Source organism: Macaca fascicularis, chromosome 1 (genome assembly GCF_037993035.2).
Source record: "Macaca fascicularis isolate 582-1 chromosome 1, T2T-MFA8v1.1".
NCBI classification, from domain to species: Eukaryota; Metazoa; Chordata; class Mammalia; order Primates; family Cercopithecidae; genus Macaca; species Macaca fascicularis.
In genome coordinates this window covers 150,313,031-150,336,912 of record NC_088375.1, presented here as the reverse complement: position 1 = coordinate 150,336,912, position 23,882 = coordinate 150,313,031, and the positions used below count along the sequence as shown (strand labels likewise).

Genomic DNA, 23,882 nt, shown 5'->3' with positions numbered 1-23,882 from the left:
ATTTCTGGGCTCTCTGTTCTGTTCCATTGATCTATATGTCAGTCTTTATGCCGTTGTCATACTGTTTAAATCACTGTTGCTTTGTAATATATTTTGAAATCAGGAAGTGTGTTGCCTCCAACCTTGTTCTTTTTCAAGATTGTTTTGGCTATTCAAGATCTTTTCTGGTTCAATATGGATGTTAGAATTTTTTTCTATTTCTGTAAAAATATCATTAGGATTTTGATGAGGATTGCATTGAATCTGTGGATTGCTTTGGGTCATACGGAAATTATAATAGTATTAAATCTTCCATCCATGAACTTGAGATGTCTTTACATTTGTTTATGTCTCCTTTAATTACTTTCATCAATGTCTCATTTTTTAGTATGAATGTCTTTCACTTCTTGGTTAAGAATATTCCTAAGTATGACGTTATTGTAAATGGGATTGTTTTCCTAATTTCCTTTGCAGATAGTTCATTATCATTGTATAGACATGAAACTGATTTTTGTATGTTGATTTTTGTATCCTGCAACTTTGCTGAATTTGTTTATTCATTCTCACAGATTTTTTTTGTGGAGTCTTTAGGGTTTTCTCTATTTAAGATCATATCATCTGTAAATGTAAGGACAGTTTTACTTCTTTCTTTTCAATTTGGTGGCTATTTATTTCTTTGTCTTGCCTAATTGCTCTGGCTAGGATTTCCAGTCCTATGTTGAATAAAAGTGGCAAGAATGGGCATCCTTGCCTAGTTCCTGATCTTAATGGAAAAGTTTTCAGTTTTTCACCTTTGAGTATGATGTTAACTATAGCCTTTTCATAGATAGCCTTTATTAGGTTAAGGTAATCTATCCCTACTTTGTTGAGACTTTTTTTTTATTATGAAAGGATTTTGAATTTTATCAAACACTTTTTTATCTTAAGACGATCGTGTGATTTTTATCCTTCATTCTGTAAATGTGGTATGTCACATTAATTGATTTTCGTATGTTGTGCCATCCTAGGAATAAATCCCACTAGGTCATGGCAAATGATCTTTTTAACGTACTGTTGAATTCTGTTTGCTGGTATTTTGTTGAGGATTTTTACATCTATATTTAATCAGGGATATTGGCCTATAATTTTCTTTTTTTCTGTGTCTTTTTCTGGCTTGGTAGGAGGGTAATACTGGCCTCATAAAAAAAAGTTCAGAAATGTTCCCTCCTCTTCAGTTATTTGGAAAAGTTTGAGAATTGGCATTCATTCTTCCTTAAATATTTACTAAAATTCTCCAATGAAGCCATCTAATCCTGGGCTTTTCTTTTATGGAAGATTTTATACTACTGATTTAATCTCCTTACAGATAGGTCTGCTTGGATTTTCTATTTCTTCATGATTCAGTCTGGTGGGTTGTATGCTTCCAGGGACCTATTTCTTCTAGCTTATCCAGTTTGTAGACCTATAATTGTTTATAGTAGTCTGTATGACCTTTTTCATTTCTGTAGCATCAGTTGTAATGTCTTTTCATTTCTGGTTTTATTTATTTGCGTCTTCACTCTCTTTTCTCTTAGCCTAGCTAAAGGTTTGTCAGTTTTGTTTATCTTTTCAAAAGACCGAGTCTGAGTTGATTTTTTCTTACTGTTTTTCTATTCTCTATTTTACTTCTTTGTCTAATTTCTTTAGGTATAAAGTTAGGTTGTTTGATATCTTTCTTTTTTTAATGTAGGTATTTGTGACTAGAAACTTCCCTCTTAATACTGCTTCTGTTTCGTTTCATAAGCTTTGATATGTTGTGTTTTTGTTTTTATTTGTCTCAAGATATGTTCCAATTTCACTTTTCATTTATTTGACCTATTGGTTATTCAAAAGTGTGTTGTTTAATTTTCATGTATTTGTGAATTTTTCAGTTTTCCTTCTGCCATTGATTTATAGTTTCATTCCATTGCAGTCAAAAAAGATATTTTGTATGATTTCATTAATTATATATTTGTTAAAAATTGTTTTGTAACCTAATACGTGATCTATCCTGGAGAATATTCCGTGTATGCTTGAAAAGAAATGTATATTCTGCAGTTATTGGGTTGAATGTTCTGTATATGTCTGTTAGGGTCACTTGGTCTACAGTATTGTTCAAATTCACTGTTTCTTTGTTGAATGTTTTCTTGAATATTGATAATATATGGGAATTAATAGTGATACTTGTAAATGGCACTATTTTATTTTTCTTACTGAAGGTAAAATTCATTCCTTGATATGTTATAGTTATCTGTTCATTCTGATATATGGACTCATGATAAATAAGTCTTTGATTATTCCCTTCGATTAAATGATAATGGGTTAAGAATTGAGTCTGTTTATTATTTTGAGTTATACTATTTTTTCCATTGTAAATACCTGCCTTGAAGTGTACATTTCAAAAGAGTAAAATGCATAAAACTATAGAGTCAGTTAAGCATATTAAGACATCATATTTTAAATGTGAAAACAAAAGGAGTTTCAATCAATGCCAGCAGAATTCACAGACATTGACTATATGTCTTTTATACATTGTCAGCCTTCAAGGACTGCTGTTTTTTATATAGTTTCTGTCTTGCTGCTGAGATCCCTACAGAAGAAAAACCAAGTTTGTCTAAGCAATGAAGCCACACCCAAATCCTTTGGAACAAAGACCATTGTGCTGTGGCTCAGAGCAGGGAGGAAAAGTTCTTCAGGTAGTCTCTAGACTGTTGTGTTTAGTATTAATGATTAGGATATGAAATGTTTATGTTTGTGTTTGGCATGAATTGTATCTGATAGTGAATAAAAATTATTCATTGAGTCTTCTTGAAAGGAGTGTTCTTGGCCAGGTGCAATGGCTCACACCTGTAATCCCAGCACTTTGGGAGGCCAAGGCAGGTGGATCTGAGATCAGGAGATCAAGACCACCCTGGCCAACATGGTGAAACCCTGTCTCTACTAAAAATACAAAAAATTAGCCAGGTGTGGTGGCATGCACCTGTAGTCCCAGCTACTTGGGAGGCTGAGGCAGGAGAATCGCTTGAACCCAGGAGGCAGAGGTTGCAACAAGCTGAGATTCCGCCACTTCACTCCAGCCTGGGTAACAGGAAAAAAAAAAAAAAAAAGGAGTGTTCTTATTTACACTAGGGGATTTTAGTTGTACTAGAATGTACAAATAAAAAGAGGACAAGGAAAAGAGGCTGTTTATAAGATCCTTTGATTTCAGAAAGATGGGTTGGGAAGACATTCCAGGCAGAGGTATGCCAAGGACAGAATGCTGTATGATTTCAGAGGAAAGCCATTAGCCTGAGGGAAGATACCTATACAGAGGAAAGAAATTCTGCAGGAAGATGCTCCATCCATCTGGGGTGCCTGCTCCTAGTCTTACTGGTGACTCAGGGCTCCAAATCCTTTCATCCACACACCTAGCACAGGCTGACTCGCATTGCCATATTTACTATCCATCCTTCTTTCACCCATCTATTTCCCCTGTTCCTTAACCACTTTTTGGAATAGAGCAGGAAACAAACATCATGACCCTCTTCATCCCACAGCTGACCTGAGATTATCCTCTTCATTAGACTATGAGTTTTCAATGCTTATTAAGTGCCTGGCTCATAGTAGGCAGGTTAAAATTAATTAAGGGGAAATTAAACTGGTCTCTTTATAATGAGCAGGACTAATCCCTGGAATTTGAACAGAAAGGGTTTGACTGACATAAGCAAAGCCATGGGTATGGAAAAGTCTAGGATGTTGCCCAGTTAGGTTTGAATCAAGCATCTGAACTCTAAGCTAAAGAATTTGGAATATACAGAAGGTTTAATGAATTATTTGCCTTTTCAATGCTTTCATCATTTTGACGTGCTGCAGCTAAGTCAGTCAATTCTTATTTATCTGAATATTTAAAAATGAAAAATGTCGGGTCCCTAAACTTTCAATCATCCTTTCTCTTTTTGGGCCTGCCATTTAGCCAGATTCCTGCTTGTTAGCATGAAGGGAGAGGGAGAAAGGAATGGAACTAACACTAACGTTCATTTAGTTGCTTCATCCTTAGGTATGTCATAGGCGAAGAGATCAATATTAATTTATTAGAAGCAGAACTAAATTGCTTTTAGCCAGAGGCTGTTTTAAGACATGAGCAAAGAGTAGGTTAATTTCATTTTGAAAATAAGTTATAAATATCTAGGCAGCACAAAGTTAGAGTGCACTGCTGAGTGTAAAAATAAGTAACATTCAGAATCAGCTTTATAAAAAAAGTAATGTGACAAATATATCATCATAATATGTTAACCAGTGTCTAAAGTAACTTGCTCCGAACTTTGAAGTGGAAATACAATTGATGAATATAATGGAGTTGTGATATTACATGTGGATTGCATTTCCCCAGAGTATCCTTTTGGCCTGACCAACTCTCAGCATCCGTAATATCATAAATACCATAAAATGTACATATGCTAGAAAATAGTTTCAACTATTTTCTGCCTGCCTTCTTACAAAGGGAAATGGAGACTTTTGCTGCCAGAACTTAAAATTATGATGTGCCAACATGAAAACCTCATCATAAAGGCTCAATTGATCTGCATATATCTGCCAAATTTGTTATTATTGCATTTCTGTCCCCGTGGTTGTGTCTCTCTAACTCTCATTAAAAACGAGGTGATTGTTTAATTAGGGTATAATCATTTCCTTGTGTGAATTATTCATGCATATCATTTTTATCAATACTTGATGGACCTAACCATATGCACAAGGACTAAAAGGTGACTGAGCTAAATGGAAACATTGATAATTTGATTAAGTGCTGAGATTTCTTGCTAATTTTTAATAATAAAGCTGTATATAAAATATATATTTTAAAGATTATGTGCCTGGAAAATACTCATAAATTTATCATATTAACATGTATTATATTCTAAGAAACATTTTGCTATGACGATAGTGAATAATAAATATCAAACGAAAATGGCACTTTTGTATCTGCCATTTCATTTTATCAGCTCAAAATTAGCAGCCACAATGGAACCACCACCTGTCAGGTATTTTAAACAGTGTGACATTTAAATTCCCTCTGGAATTTGACATGCAAAGGTCATAAGAAAAGATGTGGCGAGAATGGACCATTTATAAGGAAACAACTAAAGCTAAGTGTCTCAATTTGGACAAAATATCAGTCCTTGGGGAGACATCTTGTATTCCTAGCAGAGAATGGTGCTGCTTAAATCTATCCTCCAATACCTTCCCACGTCAAATGTTATCTGGTTTTGGCACTCTGGCTCCTGCCCTGCACACCCTTCCACTTGGCCTACCCTTGTTATGTTATTTTTGGATCATCACCAGCTTTCTCCTTAAAACTGTTGCTGAAACCACTGGAAGAGCTCAGTGAAATCACCCATCGTGCATTAACACAAGCAACCTAGAAGTGATGGTGTGTGCCTGCGGAGACATGCCTCTGCAAGCCATCCCCTCTCTGGGGCCCCGCTCAGAGCGTGTTGAGGGCAATAAATGCCTTTTTAAACTGCCATTGAAAATCTTCAAGTGTTCTAGGCAGGCTGAACTAACCAGCCCTCCCTTACATACGTCCTCAACCGCACTTCGTTCACCCCTCGATTCCAGTATTCCTCCGAGCTAGCTGTTTCCACATCTGCTTTCCCTCACCAGATTGCCAGCTCCTTGAGGGCAGGGACTATGCATTCCCTGTCCTTATAACCCTGCATCTAGCACAATACTGAGAAGACAGACTTTCAATAAATATCTGTTGTGTCAATGAATAAGTATAGTGGAAAAAAAGCATAGACTTGGAGTCAAGCACATCTGGAATCCAATCCTAGCTTTATCTACCATGCGATTTGGGGTGCGTTTCTTAACCTTTCTGAGCCTTCGTTTCCCAAAAGCAGGTTACAGTAGCCAGTTCACAAAGAGGTGGGAGGCTGATATTGAGTAATGTGTGAAAAACAGATTTTAAATTGTAAGTGCTCTCTGGTTGTTAGTCCATTGTGATATTTTGCTGTGTATCAACTGTGCACCAGTCAGACTGTGCTAGGTGCTGGTGCTACAGAGATGAAGATAGATTTTTCTTCTCAGGATATCAATAGTCTAATGTGATTTTTTTCCACGTTAATTTGGCTTTGGGAGGCTATCAGGCTTTTAAACTTAAGTAGATCAATCATTTGTATTGGTTGGTTTCTAACCCCCTGTTTCTTCTGGGTGAATTCCCTTACCCTCCGAATGAGAGAGTGCCCTGTTCCACGTTGCTTCTATTCATGGTACACTGCCAGCAGTTTTACAACTCTTTCTTCTCTGTAGCATTGTTATACTCAAGAATATTTCAAAATTATGGAAGTCATGATGTTATATCCCAACAGAATAAAAATCAGGAAAGCCTCCCATCTTAAAATTACGATGTAACGTATTTTGTTATTACAATTGAGTATTCTTTTTAAAATGTTTTATTTTAGGTTTGGGGCTACATGTGATGGTCTGATAACTATTTTTGGTGAGGAAAGGCAACTAACTGAAGTCAACCACAGGGAGAGTGAATTCAGATGTTTTCTGGGGGCACTTAAAAGTGTGTTCGATGGGACTCTGTGTTCACTATCAGAAGTGAGCTAATTAGAAAACTGTAAAGATTTGTTGGAACAATGAACTCCTTTCCAAACATTCTTCAAGGACACCTTAAGAGAGAGGGAAGGAAAATGGTACCTTGAAGAGGGTCCTCAGTGCCAGTTGCTGATTGCTTATGTTGCTAGTGTATGGAAAATTCCAGCACATAGATAATTTTTTTAAAATTTACCATTGATTTAAAAACACATAGTTAATATTTAGCAATGTTAGGATGAAAAATCGTTTTCTTCCTGATGTATATTGCCTGTTAAATGGTAGGAAGATTGTGTGTGTGCATGTGTGCACATGAGTACTTGTGTATACAGGCATGCAGTGGTTATAGATTCACCATCTTTAAGTCCAGGCTGGAGTGCAATGGCCGGATCTCAGCTCACTGCAAGCTCTGCCTCCCGGGTTTACGCCATTCTCCTGCCTCAGCCTCCCGACTAGCTGGGACTACAGGCGCCCTGGCTTTAAATGTTTTTAAATGAGGTGCTGTTGAGAAATGAACCATCACATGTGCCATTGATCAGTGACTCCCTTTAACTAGTACAGAAGTTGGTTTTGTTTTCTTAAATATTTTAGGTTCCTGCTATGGGCAAAGCATTATGCTGGGGAATGAGGTGGCTGGATCCTTGACTCTTAGACCTTTAAAGATCTTCAGGAATCTCCCTAAATCTAGCCAATTTTGTTTCCATTAAAAGTAACCTGGATCTTTTCAACTTCTACTAAATATTGAACCTCTCAAGCTTAGTTCTAGGCCCAGCTCTCTTCTCCTCCTCTCTCAAGATACCCATTATTGTCTAAATGCCTCTGTCTCCCACAGGTGTATCTAGCCCACTCTTCTGCTTTGCACTCTATACTTATAGCCCACATTAAATCTCCACTTGGATATAGACAGTACCCCAAATTTAGCATGTTCAGCTGGATGGATGTTACCACCATCCATCCAGTTCCATGACACTTCTACTCCCTCCATTCTCTATATCTGGTCTAGCACTAAGTTACACTGATTTTATTCATTAGCTATCTTTTAAATCCACACACTCCTCTCCTTTTTCATAACCATCACCCTAGTCTAAGCATGATCTCTGGCTTGCATGACTGCAATAGACTTCTTGTTGACTGGCTCCTCTCCAGCGTTCTCTTTCTTTTTTTTTTTTTAATTTTTTTTTAAATTTTATTTATTTATTTATTTATTTATTTTTTATTATTATTATACTTTAAGTTCTAGGGTACATGTGCATAACGTGCAGGTTTGTTACATATGTATACTTGTGCCATGTTGCTGTGCTGCACCCATCAACTCGTCAGCACCCATCAACTCGTCATTTACATCAGGTATAACTCCCAATGCAATCCCTCCCCCCTCCCCCCTCCCCATGATAGGCCCCGGTGTGTGATGTTCCCCTTCCCGAGTCCAAGTGATCTCATTGTTCGGTTCCCACCTATGAGTGAGAACATGCGGTGTTTGGTTTTCTGTTCTTGTGATAGTTTGCTAAGAATGATGGTTTCCAGCTGCATCCATGTCCCTACAAAGGACACAAACTCATCCTTTTTTATGGCTGCCTAGTATTCCATGGTGTATATGTGCCACATTTTCTTAATCCAGTCTGTCACTGATGGAAATGTGAATCTGATCAGGTCACCCCCTTTACACAGGACCATTCAATTATCCGCATTGCTCTTAACAAATATCCAGAATCCTCAGTGTGGCCTCCAAGACCTGCATGGCTCCCTTGGCTGTATGTGTTTCTGCCACAGGGCCTGGAACATTCTTCATGTGACTTCTTCATACGGTTAATTTCTGACTGCTTTTTAGAGCATACCTGAAAAGAAACTCCCACGGGAAAGCTTCCCCTATTGCTTAAACTATCGTAGTACGTGATGCTTGTCCTTCTTAACATTTAGCATAACTTGCAGCTGTATATTTACTTGTATGATTATTGATCAATGTTCACTCCCCACAGGACTGTAAGGCCCATAAGAATAAGGGTGGTGTCTGTTTTGCTCTCTAGTGTATTCCCAGTTGGAGAGGTGAGGAGGGGCTTTGTCCTGAAGGACCTCCAAAGCAAAGTTAGGCTATGTGATTGGATGTACACTCTGGGAAAATCATCTTGGACGAGGTATAGAGAAAGCGAGACAAGTACTCCCAGTGCAGAAATAAGGCAGAGTCCCAGTTAACTGCAGGTCATTACCATTCTTTATTCTACTTCTCCTTTCCCTCCTCTCTAATCCAATGAGGAGCCTTACTCACAGACCCTCTCAGACAAATGTTTGATTGTCATCTGTTTATTTATTTGAACAACATGGATTAAGTTCCTAAGTACACTCTTGATAGTAGGAATAATAAAATGATAAATGGTCTAGGCTCAAATGCATATCTCCAACCTGCATCTCCGACTCTAATGGGAGAGACTGTTCAATAAACAGAGGGTATAATTCAATGTGGAAGGTGCTACAGTGGGAGTTTGAATGAAGTTCTAGAAGTCAAAGGAGGTTATGACTAAAACATGCCCTTGGAAGAGCCAGAAAAATGCCTCAAAGAGGAGGTAGTTTTGTACTGGTAGAAATGGTAGAGTTTTGTCCAATAGAGACAGGTGTGGGGGCATTGTAAGTGGCTGGGACAGAATGTGCAGAGGCTCAGACCTACAAAAGGACTTGGCCTATTGTGGAAGGGCTTTATCCCTAGATGTGTGGGGTTGGGGCTAGGGAAGGTGTTAGGAAGACAGGAAGAGAGAGAGGTATGTTGAGGTCATATTGTAAAAGACCAGGTGTTCTGAACTCAGAAGTATGAATATCATACTCTGGGCTGCCAGTAGTCACCGGACCACTCTCAATGTCTCTGGATTAAAAACCAGAGGAAATAATTTACATTAAATGTCAAATGGTTTATTAGCAGTGACTAAGCCAGTGAGAGTAATCATCATCTGAACCCAAGAAACACGAGAGGCCTGCCCCAGAAGACCCGTCTGTGAGCCTGGCCACACCCTTGTGCAGACACTGCCATGACAACTGTCTGGATTTGTGTTTTGCAGTTCCATGGAAAATGGGAGACCACCTGATCCTGCCGACTGGGCCGTGATGGATGTCGTCAATTATTTCAGAACCGTGGGATTTGAGGAGCAAGCTAGTGCTTTTCAGGAACAGGTAACTTGGTCTAGAGAAACACGGGATGAACATGTGATGAACCCATGGTTTCCTCCCTTCCTGACCATGGGCATAAGGGAGTGAGGAGGAAGAGGACCAAACAGCAGGGAGGAATCAGTGAGGCCCTGAGAAACTGAGGGGAAGGCAAATGGATGTTCCAGGTGAATTATCCCTTTGTGCAAGGGGAAAACTCAAAGCCGGAGACAGTGGCAGCTGTGGAGAAGAAGGCTAAAGCTCATTTACATCTGTGTCTTCTGAAAGACTGATCATACTCAGGGATGGAGTGAATCAGCCCTACCTTCAGTGAAAACACACTAGAAAGCAGGAAACAGAAAAGAAAGGAAAAGCAGGGACAAACCTGACCAAGAGACATGCACCACCTTCTACTACTGGCCTCAGCACCCAATGAACTATTAAGCCCTTTGCAATTTGCTTTCTGGGTGCTTAGCAAGGTAGACTGGAAAAAGCATAGGATTGATAGTCGAATCCTGGTTCTTCTATCTCTATGTGACCCTAGGCACATTACTATGTCTCTCTGAGTCTTGGTTTCACATTTATAACATCAGACTGTCAATAACTCTATAGGGATGTTGTTGTGAGGATTAGCGGCCAATATATGCACAGTGCCTAGGATGGGTTCTGGCATAGTGTTGATGCTCAAAAAATGGGATTTCCTTTCCCTCAGGTCCAGGGTTGCTATCAGAAAGAGGGAGGAAGGGGCAGGAGTCCGTCCCAATTGTCTAGGTGATTCTTAGCTCCATGTTGCAGGCTGCACCAGGTCTGCAGGAGTGGTCCTCAAGGGGCTTTGACCCGAGGAGGCAAGTGGAGGCAACACAGTGTGGTTCACACGAGGCCAGTTCTGTGGGTAAACACAGAATTCCTATTTCTCCATCAATGAAGGCTGCAGTTTTCTAAGCATTACATTTTCTTTTCTAATATAATATTGTAGGGAGAATTAAAAACTGAAAAATCCCTTCAGCCATTGTTTATTCTCTCAAACTGTTAACTGTATGGCCTGAGTTTGGATAAGGTAAACTTTTCTAATATTGCACACTCCAATTTCTAGATTTCCTTCAACCCATATTTACTTGAGACTTGATCTTTGTACATATGTATTTTTTTCCTAATTTGGAAAACTTGCTAAAATAGCAGCTTAAATTACTTCACACCCACCAGAAGAGCTAAAATGAGAAAGGTTGATAACATTAAATGTTCACAAGGATGTGGAGCAACTGGAACTCCTTCATTGTTGGTGACAATGTGAAATAAACATTCAGACATCTATCCCATGATGCAGCAGTTTCACTCCTGGGTATTTACTCAGGGGAAATGAAAACACATGTCTGTAAAAAGATTTGTACAAATTGTTCTTACTAACGTTATCACAATGGTCACATATTTGAAGCCTAGGTGTACATCAATGGGGGAATGAATATACAAACAGTGGTATATTCATATAGTGGAATACTCCACAGTAATAAAAAGGAATGAACTACTGTTATGTACAACCATTTGCCTGAGTCTCAAAAACGTATTACCGATTGAGAGAAACCTTACATAACTGATTTCATACCGAATGGTTCCATTTAGATAAGGTTCCAGAACAGGAACATGAATCAGTAGTAAAAAACAATCAGAACAGTGGTTGCCTCTGACTGGGTGGGGATGGAGAATGACTGGGAAGGAGTATGAGGGAACTTTCTGGGTGATGGTAACATTCTGTATCTTGATACAGGCTTGGGTTCAGGTATGCATGGGTCACTGCTTGCTTATACACAGGCATATGCAAATGATTCAGGTTTGTGCATTATAGAACATATAAATTTTACTTCAAAAAGAAAAGAACTATGAAAAACACCTAAACAGTGGTATAAAAACAGAAGTATTTGGGGGAAAGTATACTGATATATACAACTCAATTTAAAATGCATTGAAAATATGCATTGGCCATTAAATAGAAGGGTGACCATGTGGACATATTTGTGGTAAAGCAAGTACAGAAAATGTTAATTGTAACATCTAGGTGTTCAGAATATGGGTATTTACTATAAAACTCTGATGAGTTTTCTTTATGTTTGAAAAATGTTTATGAATTGTGATGGAAAAATACCGCTCAGGTTGGAAAGTGGAAGGCCGCTGATCAGTTGGAACATATTTTATTTTGTTTTTCACTGGTACAATGTCCATTTGTGTCACTGCAATTGAATGGCACTCTACTAAAATTAAATTTAAGTAGTATTGTAAATGGTTAACAAAAAAAAAAAATACTTAGCTAAAAGGTCTCTTGGCCAGATTCCCAGCTGACCAAAAGCCCTTTGCAGGTTGAGCTTTTGCTCAGACTCCTTGGAGGCAGACATCCCAGACTGGGGGCACACGATGCTCTCTGGACCTTCCAGGTTCTGTGAGGTACCTCAAAAATGGAACTGCCAACTCTGAGCCTGGCCCACGAGCAGGCCCCTTCTCCCATGGATGATCTCATTCTGTCCCCATGGACACTGGGAACCATAACGGGAATAAACTCTTCTAAAGCATTTCATTCAGAAATCCTTCAAGGGAGAAGTGAGCATCGTCTTGCTGCTATGTTCAACCTGCCAACTCGGAAGCCCGAGAAATGAATTCTCAAAGGATCAGAGTTTTACAAGCATAGTCCAGAAGCTTGAGTTCTCTTCATTCTCATGGAAGGGTGATTGGGTCGGGGAAGAGTCTGCCTTGAATTAGTCTCTGGCAGTGATTCAAATCTCTCATTTCTCCTTTTCCATTAAAGGAGGTGGAGGGCAGGGAGGGAATCACTGGCCAGGCTTAGGCTGGTAAGATAAGTCACTGCTATGATATTCATGAGGACTGAGAATTGGATCCTCTACTATGTTAACCTGCCTCTTTCATCATCACACTACAGAGGCCATCAGCATGGCCTCTGGGGTCTTCCCGGCAATGAACCTAGTCGGTTAGCACCCACTCATCATCCTGATGAGAAGATACAGGCCATCTCCAGCCCAAGCATATGGCCCTTTCAAGACACATGCAGGTACATGCAAGGTCACAGCAGCTGAGAAAGTTAGAACAGCTGCCTCCTTAAACTCTCCTCAGGAAAGCTTTGCCCTTCCACTTGACAGAAGCAGGGCAGGGATGGAGAGCATCCCCTAAACCACTTTTGAAAAGGGCAAGTCCAGAAAGGGCAGCATGGTTGCCAGTGATGTGGGGAACTTACTGTTTCATGGCTGACTACTATGGGCTGAAAGTTTTATGTCCCCCCAAAACTCTTATGTTGAAAACCTAACCCAGTGAGGATATTCGGAGGCGGGATCTTTGGGAAGTAATTAGGTTTAGATGAGGTCATGAGGATGGAGCCCCCATGATGAGATCAATGCTCTTATAAGAAGAGGACAAGACACCAGAGAGCTTACTCTCGGGTGTAAGGATACAGCAAGAAGACAGCCTTCTACAAGCCAGGAAGAGAGCCCTCACCAAGAACCCAACCATGGCCGGGCGTGGTGGCTCAAGCCTGTAATCCCAGCACTTTGGGAGGCCGAGATGGGCGGATCACGAGGTCAGGAGATCGAGACCATCCTGGCTAACACGGTGAAACCCCGTCTCTACTAAGAAATACAAAAAATAGCCGGGCGAGGTGGCAGCGCCTGTAGTCCCAGCTACTCGGGAGGCTGAGGCAGGAGAATGGCGTGAACCCGGGAGGCGGAGCTTGCAGTGAGCTGAGATCCGGCCACTGCACTCCAGCCTGGGCTACAGAGCGAGACTCCGTCTCAAAAAAAAAAAAAAAAAAAAAAAAGAACCCAACCATGTTGGCACCCTGGTCTTGGACCTCCAGCTTCTAGAACTGTGAGAAATATCTGTTGTTTATGCTGCCCAATCTACAGTATCTTGTCCTAGCAGCCTGAACTGACTAAAATACTGATATTGATGGCAAACAAGTCCGCCATCAGATGGCCTGACTTCCAGGAGAGTATCTATCTTTGTGGTATGGTCTCATAGCATAGTACTGGAAACTGTATGGCTGTGGCAACTAGACTCAGATGTGGCTTTCTAGCAGCATGACTTCTTGGAAGATGTCATACCATTGAGCAAGATTTCTCGGAGGGCAAGATTTGTCCTGTGTTCCTGTGGTATGGAGAAGCAGCTGGATTAAGGTGGTGGTCTTTGCCTAACCTCCTTTTCCCTGTGCAGGCACCCCACTGTCACAGAACAATGATCTCCGTTAAGTTTTCCTCTGCTGCAATTATCTTCATCAAATTTTCTTCTGGCAATCCTCTTTTGAGTTTTCTGTGTTAGTCAGAATTACAAGTCAAAAGAATCATCAAGAGTTAAGTCCTAAGTCCCTGCCCAGCCCATCACGAATAACCCAGTGTCAACAGCATGTATGTTTTGGACAGCGATGTCGATGTCACTACTCCTTGGGTTGGCATGTGGTCTGTGTCATCAGGGTTGCAGTTGCTCACCATGTAGGGAGTCTGGCCCACTGGACTCATTCAGCTAGCACTCCAAAGGGTTCACTGACCTATGAAAGCAGGAGGCAGTGGGAGCCCTGGAGAAGGCAGTGATTACAGCTTTGTTAGTACCATCTCTCTTTCCCACAGACACTGCGGTATGGTGGCTATTTTCCCAAGTGCCTTCTAGCAGGCAAACATTTTGGGCTGTGGTGAAGGAAATGAATGAAAGTCATGACTTCTGATATGTTTTCTTCCAGTTTACTCATGGTTAGTGGATGGTCTTGGAGAATCTGCCCTTCTAGGACTCAGATTTCTATAAGGTTAATACTGAGTTAAACAAACAGAATACTGTTCAAGCTCCTGCTTTAAGAGCCAAAACATGTAATCTTAAAACTGGTCCTCAAGAAGTATGCTTTCAGTGCACAACACAGGGTGCAAAACCACTTGAGACACAGTTGAACTTTTGTGAATAGATTTTTTGTTTTTAATGACACTTGTCCATGGGTATGGACTGCTTAGCTTTCCAGAGTCAAAGGCACCTCAAGAATTTTACTTTGATAAGAGCTTTGGTTTTTAAGAGACTATTTTGACTAATCTTGTTCAAAAGCATCCCTCCCTTCCTCACAGAGAACATTTAGGATAAAGTTTGCTTTGTCAAACTCTGAAGGCTAAATTAGCAGTTTTCTCTGTTATAAAGCCAACTATGGGCAGTGCTTTTAGTTGCCATTTAAGGAACTCTGGAAATCTAGTACAGTAACTTCATCACTCAAATTGGACCCTAATGGCAAGTCACAAAGACAGCTCTGCCTGTTGTGGTATAGTCACTTCATTTCTATGTCTTTGTCTGTTTGACTCACATACTTAGAATATATAAGAAGAAGATGGAAGACAGAGATCTGCCAATCAATGTCATACAGTTCATATTTTTCAGATTTCTCAAACTTACAAGCAACATTTGTGATTTTATTTTGAGAACAATATGTATCTCTGAAATAATCATGACAAAGTAATATGCAACTCAAGGTGACAAATTAATTTTACTCTATTATCTCTTCATTTTTCTCAAACCACATGAATAAGAATAGTATCTATACTCTGAAATGCCCAACTGGTTGCTTAAGTCATTCATTTGAAATGCAAAGATTGACATCTCTTTACAGATGGCTTATTGCTAACTTTTGATAAGTTTCTGAAGTCGCTGGCTTAATAAAAAATAAATGAAATTTCTTATGGCTACATATTGCCAAGTAATACTAACTACCTCAAAATGGAATCATAGGGCAGAGAGGCCAATCAGAGCAACCCTGAGCATAGTGTTCTAATCACGGCCAAATTGAATTCAGTTGTAGTGATTCTAGATGGAGATTTCTAATTAGAACAGAGACAAATTCAGGTTTTGTGGAGCCTAAAGTTTATGCAATTCTAACAGCCCTCGGTGAAAAAAAAAAATTACAAAATTGTGGATACAAACTTGTTAAGGTGAAACTTAAACATCATTACCTTTCATAGCAAATCTGGCTTTGAATTAGACCAGTTAAAACCTCACAGATTGAGAATAACTTGATTTACTTCATCAGCATCTAATCATACCAAGTATTGAAAATATTTGAGGTGCTTTGATGCCTGATAATTTTTAACAATTAAAGGCTACTGAAACACTTAGAATATTTTATAGCATAATGAACAGGGGAAGTGGCAACTCAATCTCTGCTGATGTGTCCTTTCAGCCCATGAAAATTTAGAAAAGAGGTGAAATCACAAGTAAGTTGGTAATGCTAATAATAAGAAAGTAGCCAAGAAAACTGAAAACTGATAAGGAAAAAACTTGAAGTTTTTAAACTTTTATTTTAGATTCATGGGTACATGTTCAGGTTTGTTATACAGGTGAATTGTGTGTCACAGGGGTTCGGTGTACAGATTATTTCATCACCAAGTAATAACCATAGTATCCAATAGGCAGCTTTTCAGTCTTTACCCTCCTCCCACCCTCCACCCTCAAGTAGGCCCCAGTGTCTATTGTTCCTTTCTTCGTGTCCATATGTGCTTAATGTTTAGCTCCCACTCATGAGAATGTAAGGTATTTGGTTTTCTGTTCCTGCATTAGTTCCTATAGGATAATGACCTCCAGCTCTATCCATGTTGCTGCGCAGCACATGTTCTTATTCTTTTTTAATGGCTATGTAGTATTCCATGGTGTATATGTGCCACATTTTCTTTATCCAGTCTACTGTTGATGGGCACTTGGTTTCATATCTTTCCTATTGTAAATAGTGCTGCAGTGAACATACAGGTGCAAGTGTCTTTATGGTAGAACAACTTATATTCTTTTGGGAATATACTCAGTATGGGATTGCCAGGTTGAATGGTAGTTCTATTTTAAGTTCTTTGAGAAATCGCCAAACTGCTCTCCACAATGTCTGAACTAATTTACATTCCCACCACTACTGCTATATAAGTATTCCCTTTTCTCAGCAACCTCACCAGCATCTGTTTTCATTATTTTTTAATAGTAGCCATTCTGACTAGTGCAAGATGGTGTCTCATTGTTTTGATTTGTATTTCTCTAATGATTAATGATGTTGAGCATTTTTTCATATGCTTATTAGCCATATGTATGACTTCTTTTGAGACGTGTCTGTTCATGTCCTTTGCACAATATGTAATGGGTTGGTTTTTTGCTTGTTAATTTGTTTAAGTTTCTTACAGATTCTGGATATTAAACCTTTGTTGGACGCATAGTTTACAAATATTTTCTCCCATTTAGTAGTTTTCTATTTGCCCTGTTGATAGTTCTTTTGCTATGCAGAAACTCTTCAGTTTAATTAGGTCCTATTTGTCAATTTTTGTTTTTGTTGCAATTGCTTTTGGCGTCTATATCATGAAATCTTTGCCAGGGCCTGTGTCCAGAATGGTATTTCCTAGTTTATCTTCCAGGGTTTTTATACTTTTAGGCTTTACATTTAAGTCTGTAAACCATCTTGAATTGATTTTTATATATGGTGTAAGTAATGGGTCCAGTTTCAATCTTCTGCATATGGCTAGCCAGTTATCCCAGCACCATTTGTTGAATAGGAAGTCCTTTCCCCATCGCTTGTTTTTGTCGACTTCATCAAAGCTCAGATGGTTATAGATGTACAGCTTTATTTCTGTACTCTCTAGTCTGTTACACTGGTCTATGTGTACCATGCTATTTTGGTTACTGTAGCCTTGTAGTACACTTTGATGTCAGGCAATGTGATTCCTCCAGATTCTTTTTGCTTAGGATTCCCTTGGCTATTTGGGCTCTTTTTTGGTTCCATATGAATGTTAGAATAGTTTTCTCTGTTCTGTAAAGAATGTCATTGGTGGTTTGATAGAAATAGCATTGAATCTGTAAATTGCTTTGGGCAGTATGGCCATTTTAATGATATTGATCTTTTTATCCAAGAGCATGGAATGTTGTTCCATTTGTTTGTGTCATCTCTGATTTCTTTGAGTAGTGTTTTGTAATTCTCATTATAAAGACCTTTCACCTCCCCAGTTAGCTGTATCTCTAGGTATTTTATTCTTTTTGTGGCAATTGTGAATGGAATTGCATTCCTGATTTGGCTGTCAGTTTAGGTGCTGTTAATGTATGGTTGTTGTTAGGAATGCTACTGATTTTTGCACATTGATTTTGTATACTGAAACTTTGTTGAAGTTGCTTATCAGCTCAAGCAGCTTCTGGTCAGAGACTATGGGGTTTACTAGGTACAGAATCATATCATCTACAAACAAGAATAGTTTGACTTCCTTTCTTCTTATTTGGATGCCTTTTATTTCTTTCTCTTGCCTGATTGTACTGGATAGGACTTCCAGTACAATGTTGGATAGGAGTAGTGAGAGTAGGCATCCTTGTCTTCTTCTGGTTCTCAAGGGGAATGCTTGCAGCTTTTGCCCATTCAGTATAATGCTGACTGTGGGTTTCTCGTGTCAATAATAAGATGGCACTTATTATTTTGAGATATTTACCTTTGATGCCTAGTTTGTTAATGATTTTTAACATGAAGGGACGTTGAATTTTATTGAAAGCCTTCTCTGCATCTATTGAGATGATCTTGTGGTTTGGGGTTTTAGTTCCATTTATGTGATGAATCACATGTATTGATTTGCATATGTTGAATCAACCTTGCTTCCCAGGGATAAAGCCTACTTGATTGTGGTGGATTAGCTTTTTGATATGCTGCTGGATTCATTTGCTAGCATTTTGTTGAGGATGTTTGCACCTATGTTCATCAAGGATATTGGCCTGAAGTTTTCTTTTTTTTGTTGTATCTCTGCCAGCTTTTGGTATCAAAATGATTCTGGCCTCATAGAATGAGTTAAGAAGGAGTCCCTCCTCCTAAATTTTTGGGAATAGTTTCAGTAGGAATGGTACCAACTCTTCTTTATACATCTGGTAGAATTCGGCTATAAATCCATCTGGTACTGTGCTGCTTCTGGTTGGTAGGCTTTTTATTCCTGATTCAATTTCAGAACTCATTATTGGTTTGTTTAGGGCTTCAGTTTCTTCCTTCTTCAATCTTGGGAGGTTGTGTTTCCAGGAATTTATCCATTTCAACTAGATTTTCTAGTTTGTATGCATAAAGGTGTTTGTAATAGTCTCTGAGGGTTTTTTAAAAGATATTTTTATGGAGTTGATGGTAATGTCCTCTTTGTCATTTCTGATCTTATTTATTTGGATATTCATTCCTTTCTTCTTTATTAGTCTAGCTAATGGTCTGTATATGGCATTTATTCTTTCAAAGGACCAACCCCTCGATTTGTTCATCTTTTGTATGGTTTTTCGTGTCTCAATTTCATTCAGTTCAGCTCAGATTTTAGTTATTTCTTGTCTTCTGGTAGCCTTGGGGTTGGTTTACTCTTGTTTTTCTAGTTCCTCTATGTGTACTGTTAGGTTGTTAATTTGAGATCTTTGTAACTTTTTGACATGGGCACTTAGCAGTATAAAATTTCCTCTTAACACTGTTTTAGGTGTGTCCCAGAGATTCCAGTGTGTTGTATTTTTGTTCTCATTAGTTTCAGATAATTTCTTGATTTCTGCTTTAATCTCTTTGTTTAATCAAAACTCATTCAGGAGCAGGTTGTTTAATTTCCTGTACAGTTTTAAGTGACCTTCCTCTTATTGATTTGTATTTTTATTGTGCTGTGGTTTGAGAGTACAGTTGGTATAATTTCCTCTTTTTTGAATTTGCTGAGAATTGTTTTATGGCCAATTGTGTGGTCAGTTTTAGAGTATGTCGCATATGCAGATGAGAAGAATATATATTCTGCCATTTTGGAGGTGGAAAGTTCTGTAGATGTCTTTTAGGTCCATTTAGTCAAGTGTTAAGTTCAAGTCCCGAATATCTTAGTTGTCTGCCTTGATGGTCTGTCTAAACTGGCAGTGGGATGTTGAAGTCTCCCGCTATTATTTTGCAGTCATCCAAGTCTCCTAGGTCTCTAAGAACTCATCTTATGAATCGGGGTGCTCCTGTTTTGGGTGTATATATACTTAGGATAGTTACATCTTCTTGTTGAATTGAGCCCATTACCATCATATAATGCGCTTCTTTGTCATTTTTTTTTAAATCATTGTTGGTTTAAAGTCTATTTTGTCTGAAATTAGAATAGCAACCCCTGCTTTTTTTCTGTTTTTCATTTGTTAGGTAGATTTTTCATCATCCCTTTACTTTGAGCCTGTGTGTGTAATTACGTGTAAGATGGACCTTTTGAAGACAGCATGCAGTTGAGTCTTGCTTCTTTACCCAACTTGCCACTCTGTGCCTTTTAATTGAGACATTTACTCTGTTTCCATTCAAGGTCACTATTGATATGTATGGATTTGATTCTGTTATTGTATTGTTAGTGGGTTATTATGCAGACTTGATTGTGTACTTGATTTATAGTGTCAATGGTCTATGTATTTAAGTGTGTTTTTGTGGCAGTCAGTAATGGTCTTTCCTCTCCTTATTTAGCACTCCCTTAGGGACCTCTTGAAAGGCAGGTCTGGTGGTAACTAATTCCCTTAGCATTTACTTGTCTGAAAATGATCTTATTTCTCCTTCACTTATGAAACTTAGTTTGGCTGTGTATGAAATTCTTAGTTGTAATTTCTTTTCTTTAAGAATGCTGAATGTAGGCCTCCAATATCTTCTGGCTTGTAGGGTTTCTGCTGAAAAGTCTGCTGTTAGCCTGATGGGGTTCCATTTGTATGTGACTTGCCCCTTGTCTTTATCTGCCTTTTACATTTTTAATTTCTTTTCAACCTTGGTGAATCTGATGACTGTGTGTCTAGGGGATGGTCATCTTGTGTAGTATCTCACAAGGGCTCTCTGCATCTCCTGAATTTCACTGTTGCCCTCTGTAACAAGGCTGGGGAAGCTTTCATGGGCAATATCCTCAAATATATTTTCCAAGTTGCTTGCTTTCTCACCCTCTCTTTCAGGGACACCAGTGAGTTGTAGATTTGGTCTCTTTACATAATCCCATATTTCTTAACAGTTTTGTTCATTATTTTTAAATTTTTTTCTTTATTTTTGTCTGACTGAGTTATTTCAGAGAGCCAGTGTATTAGTCCATTTTCACGCTGCTGATAAAGACATATAAATTGCTGAGACTGGGCAGTTTACAAAAGAAAAGGTTTAATTGAACTTACAGTTCCACATGGCTAGGGAGGGAGGCCTCACAATCATGGTGGAAGCCAACCAGGAGCAAGTCACATCTTATGTGGTTGGCAGCAGGCAAAAAGAGAGAGAGCTTGTGAGGGGAACTCCTCTTTTTAAAACCATCAGAACTCCTGCCTCTTTTTAAAACCATCAGATCTCCTGAGACTTATTCACTACCATGAGAAGAGCATGAGAAAGACCTGCCCTCATGATTCAATTCCCTCCCACGAGGTGCCTCCAACAACATGTGGGATTTCAAGATGAGATTTGGGTGGGGACACAGCCAAACCATATCACTCCACCCCGGCCCCTCCCAAATCTCACATCCTCACATTTCAAAACCAATCATGCCTTTCCAACAGTCCCCCAAAGTCTTAACTCATTTCAGCATTAACTCAAAAGTCCACAGTCCAAAGTCTCATCCGAGACAAGGCAAGTCTCTTCTACCTATGAGCCTGTAAAATCAAAAGCAGGTTAGATACTTCCTAGATACAGTGGGGGTACAGGCATTAGGTAAATATAGCCATTCCAAATGGGATAAATTGGCCAAAACAAAGGGGCTACAGGCCCCCATGCAAGTTCAAAATCCTGCAGGACAGTCAAATCTTTAAGCTCCACAATGATCTCCTTTGACTCCATGTCTCAAATCCAGGTCATGCTGATGCAAGAGGTGGGTTCCCATGGTCTTGGACAGCTCTGCCCCTGTGGCTATGCAGGGTACAGCCTCCCTCCTGGCTGCTTTCATGGCTAGTATTTTCATGGCTGGTCTGAAGCTTTTCCAGGTGCACAGTGCAAGCTGTCAGTGGATCTACCATTCTGGGGTCTGGAGGATGGGGGCCCTGTTCTCACAGCTCTACTAGGCGGTGCCTCAGTAGGGACTCTGTCTGGGAGCTCCAACCCCACATTTCCCTCCACACTGCCCTAGCAGAGGTTCTCCATGAAAGCCTTGCCCCTGCAGCAAACTTCTGCCTGGACATCCAGGTGTTTCCATACATCTTCTGAAATCTAGGCAGAAATTCCCAAACCTCAATTCTTGACTTCTGTGCATTCGCAGGTTCAACACCACATTGAAGCTGCCAAAGCTTGGAGCTTACACCCTCTGAAGCCATGGCCCAAGCTCTATGTTGGCCCCTTTCAGCCATGGCTGGAGTGGCTGGGACACAGGGCACCAAGTCCCTAGGCTGCACATAGCACGGGGACCCTGGGTCTGGCCTACAAAACCATCCTTTCCTCCTAGGCTCTCCTGTGATGGCAGGAGTTGCCATGAAGACCTCTGACATGCCCTGGAGACATTTCCCCCATTGTCTTAGGGATTAACATTTAGCTGTTCATTACTTATGCAGATTTCTGCAGCTGGCTTGAATCTCTCCTCAGAAAATGGAATTTTCATTTCTATAACATTGTCAGGGTGCAAATTTTCTGAACTTTTTTGCTCTGTTTCCCTTATAAAACTGAATGCCTTTAACAACACCCAAGTCACCTCTTGAATGCTTTGTTACTTAGAAATTTCTTCCACCAGATACCCTAAATCATCTCTCTCAAGTTCAAAGTTCCACAAATCTCTAGGGCAGGGGCAAAATGCCACCAGTCTCTTTGCTAAAATATAACAAGAGTCACCTTTGCTCTAGTTCCCAACAAGTTCCTCATCCCATCTGAGACTACCTCAGCCTGTACCTTATTGTTCATATCACTATCAGCATTTTTGTCAAAGTCATTCAGCAAGTCTCTAGGAAGTTCCAAACTTTCCCACATTTTCCTGTCTTCTTCTGAGCCCTCCAAACTGTTCCAACCTCTGCCTGTTACCCAGTTCCAAAGTCGCTTCCACATTTTTGTGTATCTTTTCAGCAATGCCCCACTCTACTGGTACCAATTTACTGTATTAGTCCATTTTCACACGGCTGATAAAGACATATCCAAGACTGGGCAATGTACAAAAGAAAGAGGTTTAATTGGACTTACAGTTCCACATGGCTGGGGAGGCCTCACAATTGTGGAGGAAGACAAGGAGGAGCAAATCACATCTTATGTGGATGGGAGCAGGCAAAAAGAGAGAGAGCTTGTGCAGGGGAACTTCTCTTTTTTTTTTTTTTTTTTTTTTTTTTTTTTTTAAGATGGAGTCTCACTCTATCACCCAGGCTGGAGTGCAATGGCATGATCTCAGCTCACTCCAACCTCTGCCTCCCAGGTTCAAGTGATTCTCCTGCCTCAGCTTCCCAAGTAGCTGGGATTACTTGTGCCTGCCATCACGCCCAACTAATTTTTGTATTCTTAGTAGAGATGGGGTTTCACCACGCTGGCCAGGCTTGTCTCAAACTCCTGACCTCAGGTAATCCACCTGCCTCGGCCTCCCAAAGTGCTGGGATTATAGGCATGAGCCACCATGCCCGGCTGGGAACTCCTCTTTTTAAAACCATTAGATCTCCTGAGATTTATTCACTATCTTGAGAACAGCATGGGAAAGACCTGCCCCCATGATTCAATTACCTCCCACTGGATCCATCCCTCAACATGTGGGAATTCAAGATGAGACTTGGGTGGGAACACAGTCAAACCATATCAGCCAGTCTTCAAGCTCTGAGAATGTTTCCTCAGCTTGATCTATTCTGCTGAGATTGTATTATGAAACCTTGAAGTAAGTTTTTAAGCTCTACCAGATCAGTTTGATTCTTTCTTAAAATGACCATTTCATCTTCAGTTCCCATATATACCGTAGATTCCTTGGACTGTGTTTTAACTTTCTCCTGAAACTTAATGATATTTATGCCTATCTATATTCTGAATTATATGTCTGTCATTTCAGCCATTTCAGTCTGGTTAAGAACAATTATTGGGGAACTAGTACAGTCATTTGGAGGTAAGAAGACACTCTGACTTTTTGAGTTGCCAGAGTTATTGCACTAGGTTTTTTTATATGTTTTGATTTGGTTTTTGTTTTTTGTGTTGTTGTTTTGTTTTGTTTTGTTTCATCTCTATGGGCTCATGCTTCTTCAATCTTTGAAATTGCTGTCCTTTGGATGTGATTTTTTTGCCTTTATTTTCTTTAATGCCCTTAGGGCTTTGATTGTGG

At 39.6% G+C, this 23,882-nt stretch overlaps 1 protein-coding gene across 6 annotated transcripts in view; it reads left to right on the top strand.

The window, feature by feature from the left end:
* The window catches only part of SAMD13 (sterile alpha motif domain containing 13), a 50,127-nt gene that overhangs the window by 14,887 nt on the left and 11,358 nt on the right, over nucleotides 1–23,882 (top strand). For all 6 annotated transcript variants that reach the window (XM_005542890.5, XM_045368232.3, XM_005542888.5 and 3 more), the window contains one exon: nucleotides 9,597–9,708. In XM_005542890.5, coding sequence (XP_005542947.1) covers nucleotides 9,597–9,708 — 112 coding nt within the window. The remainder of the gene's footprint in view (nucleotides 1–9,596; nucleotides 9,709–23,882) is intronic.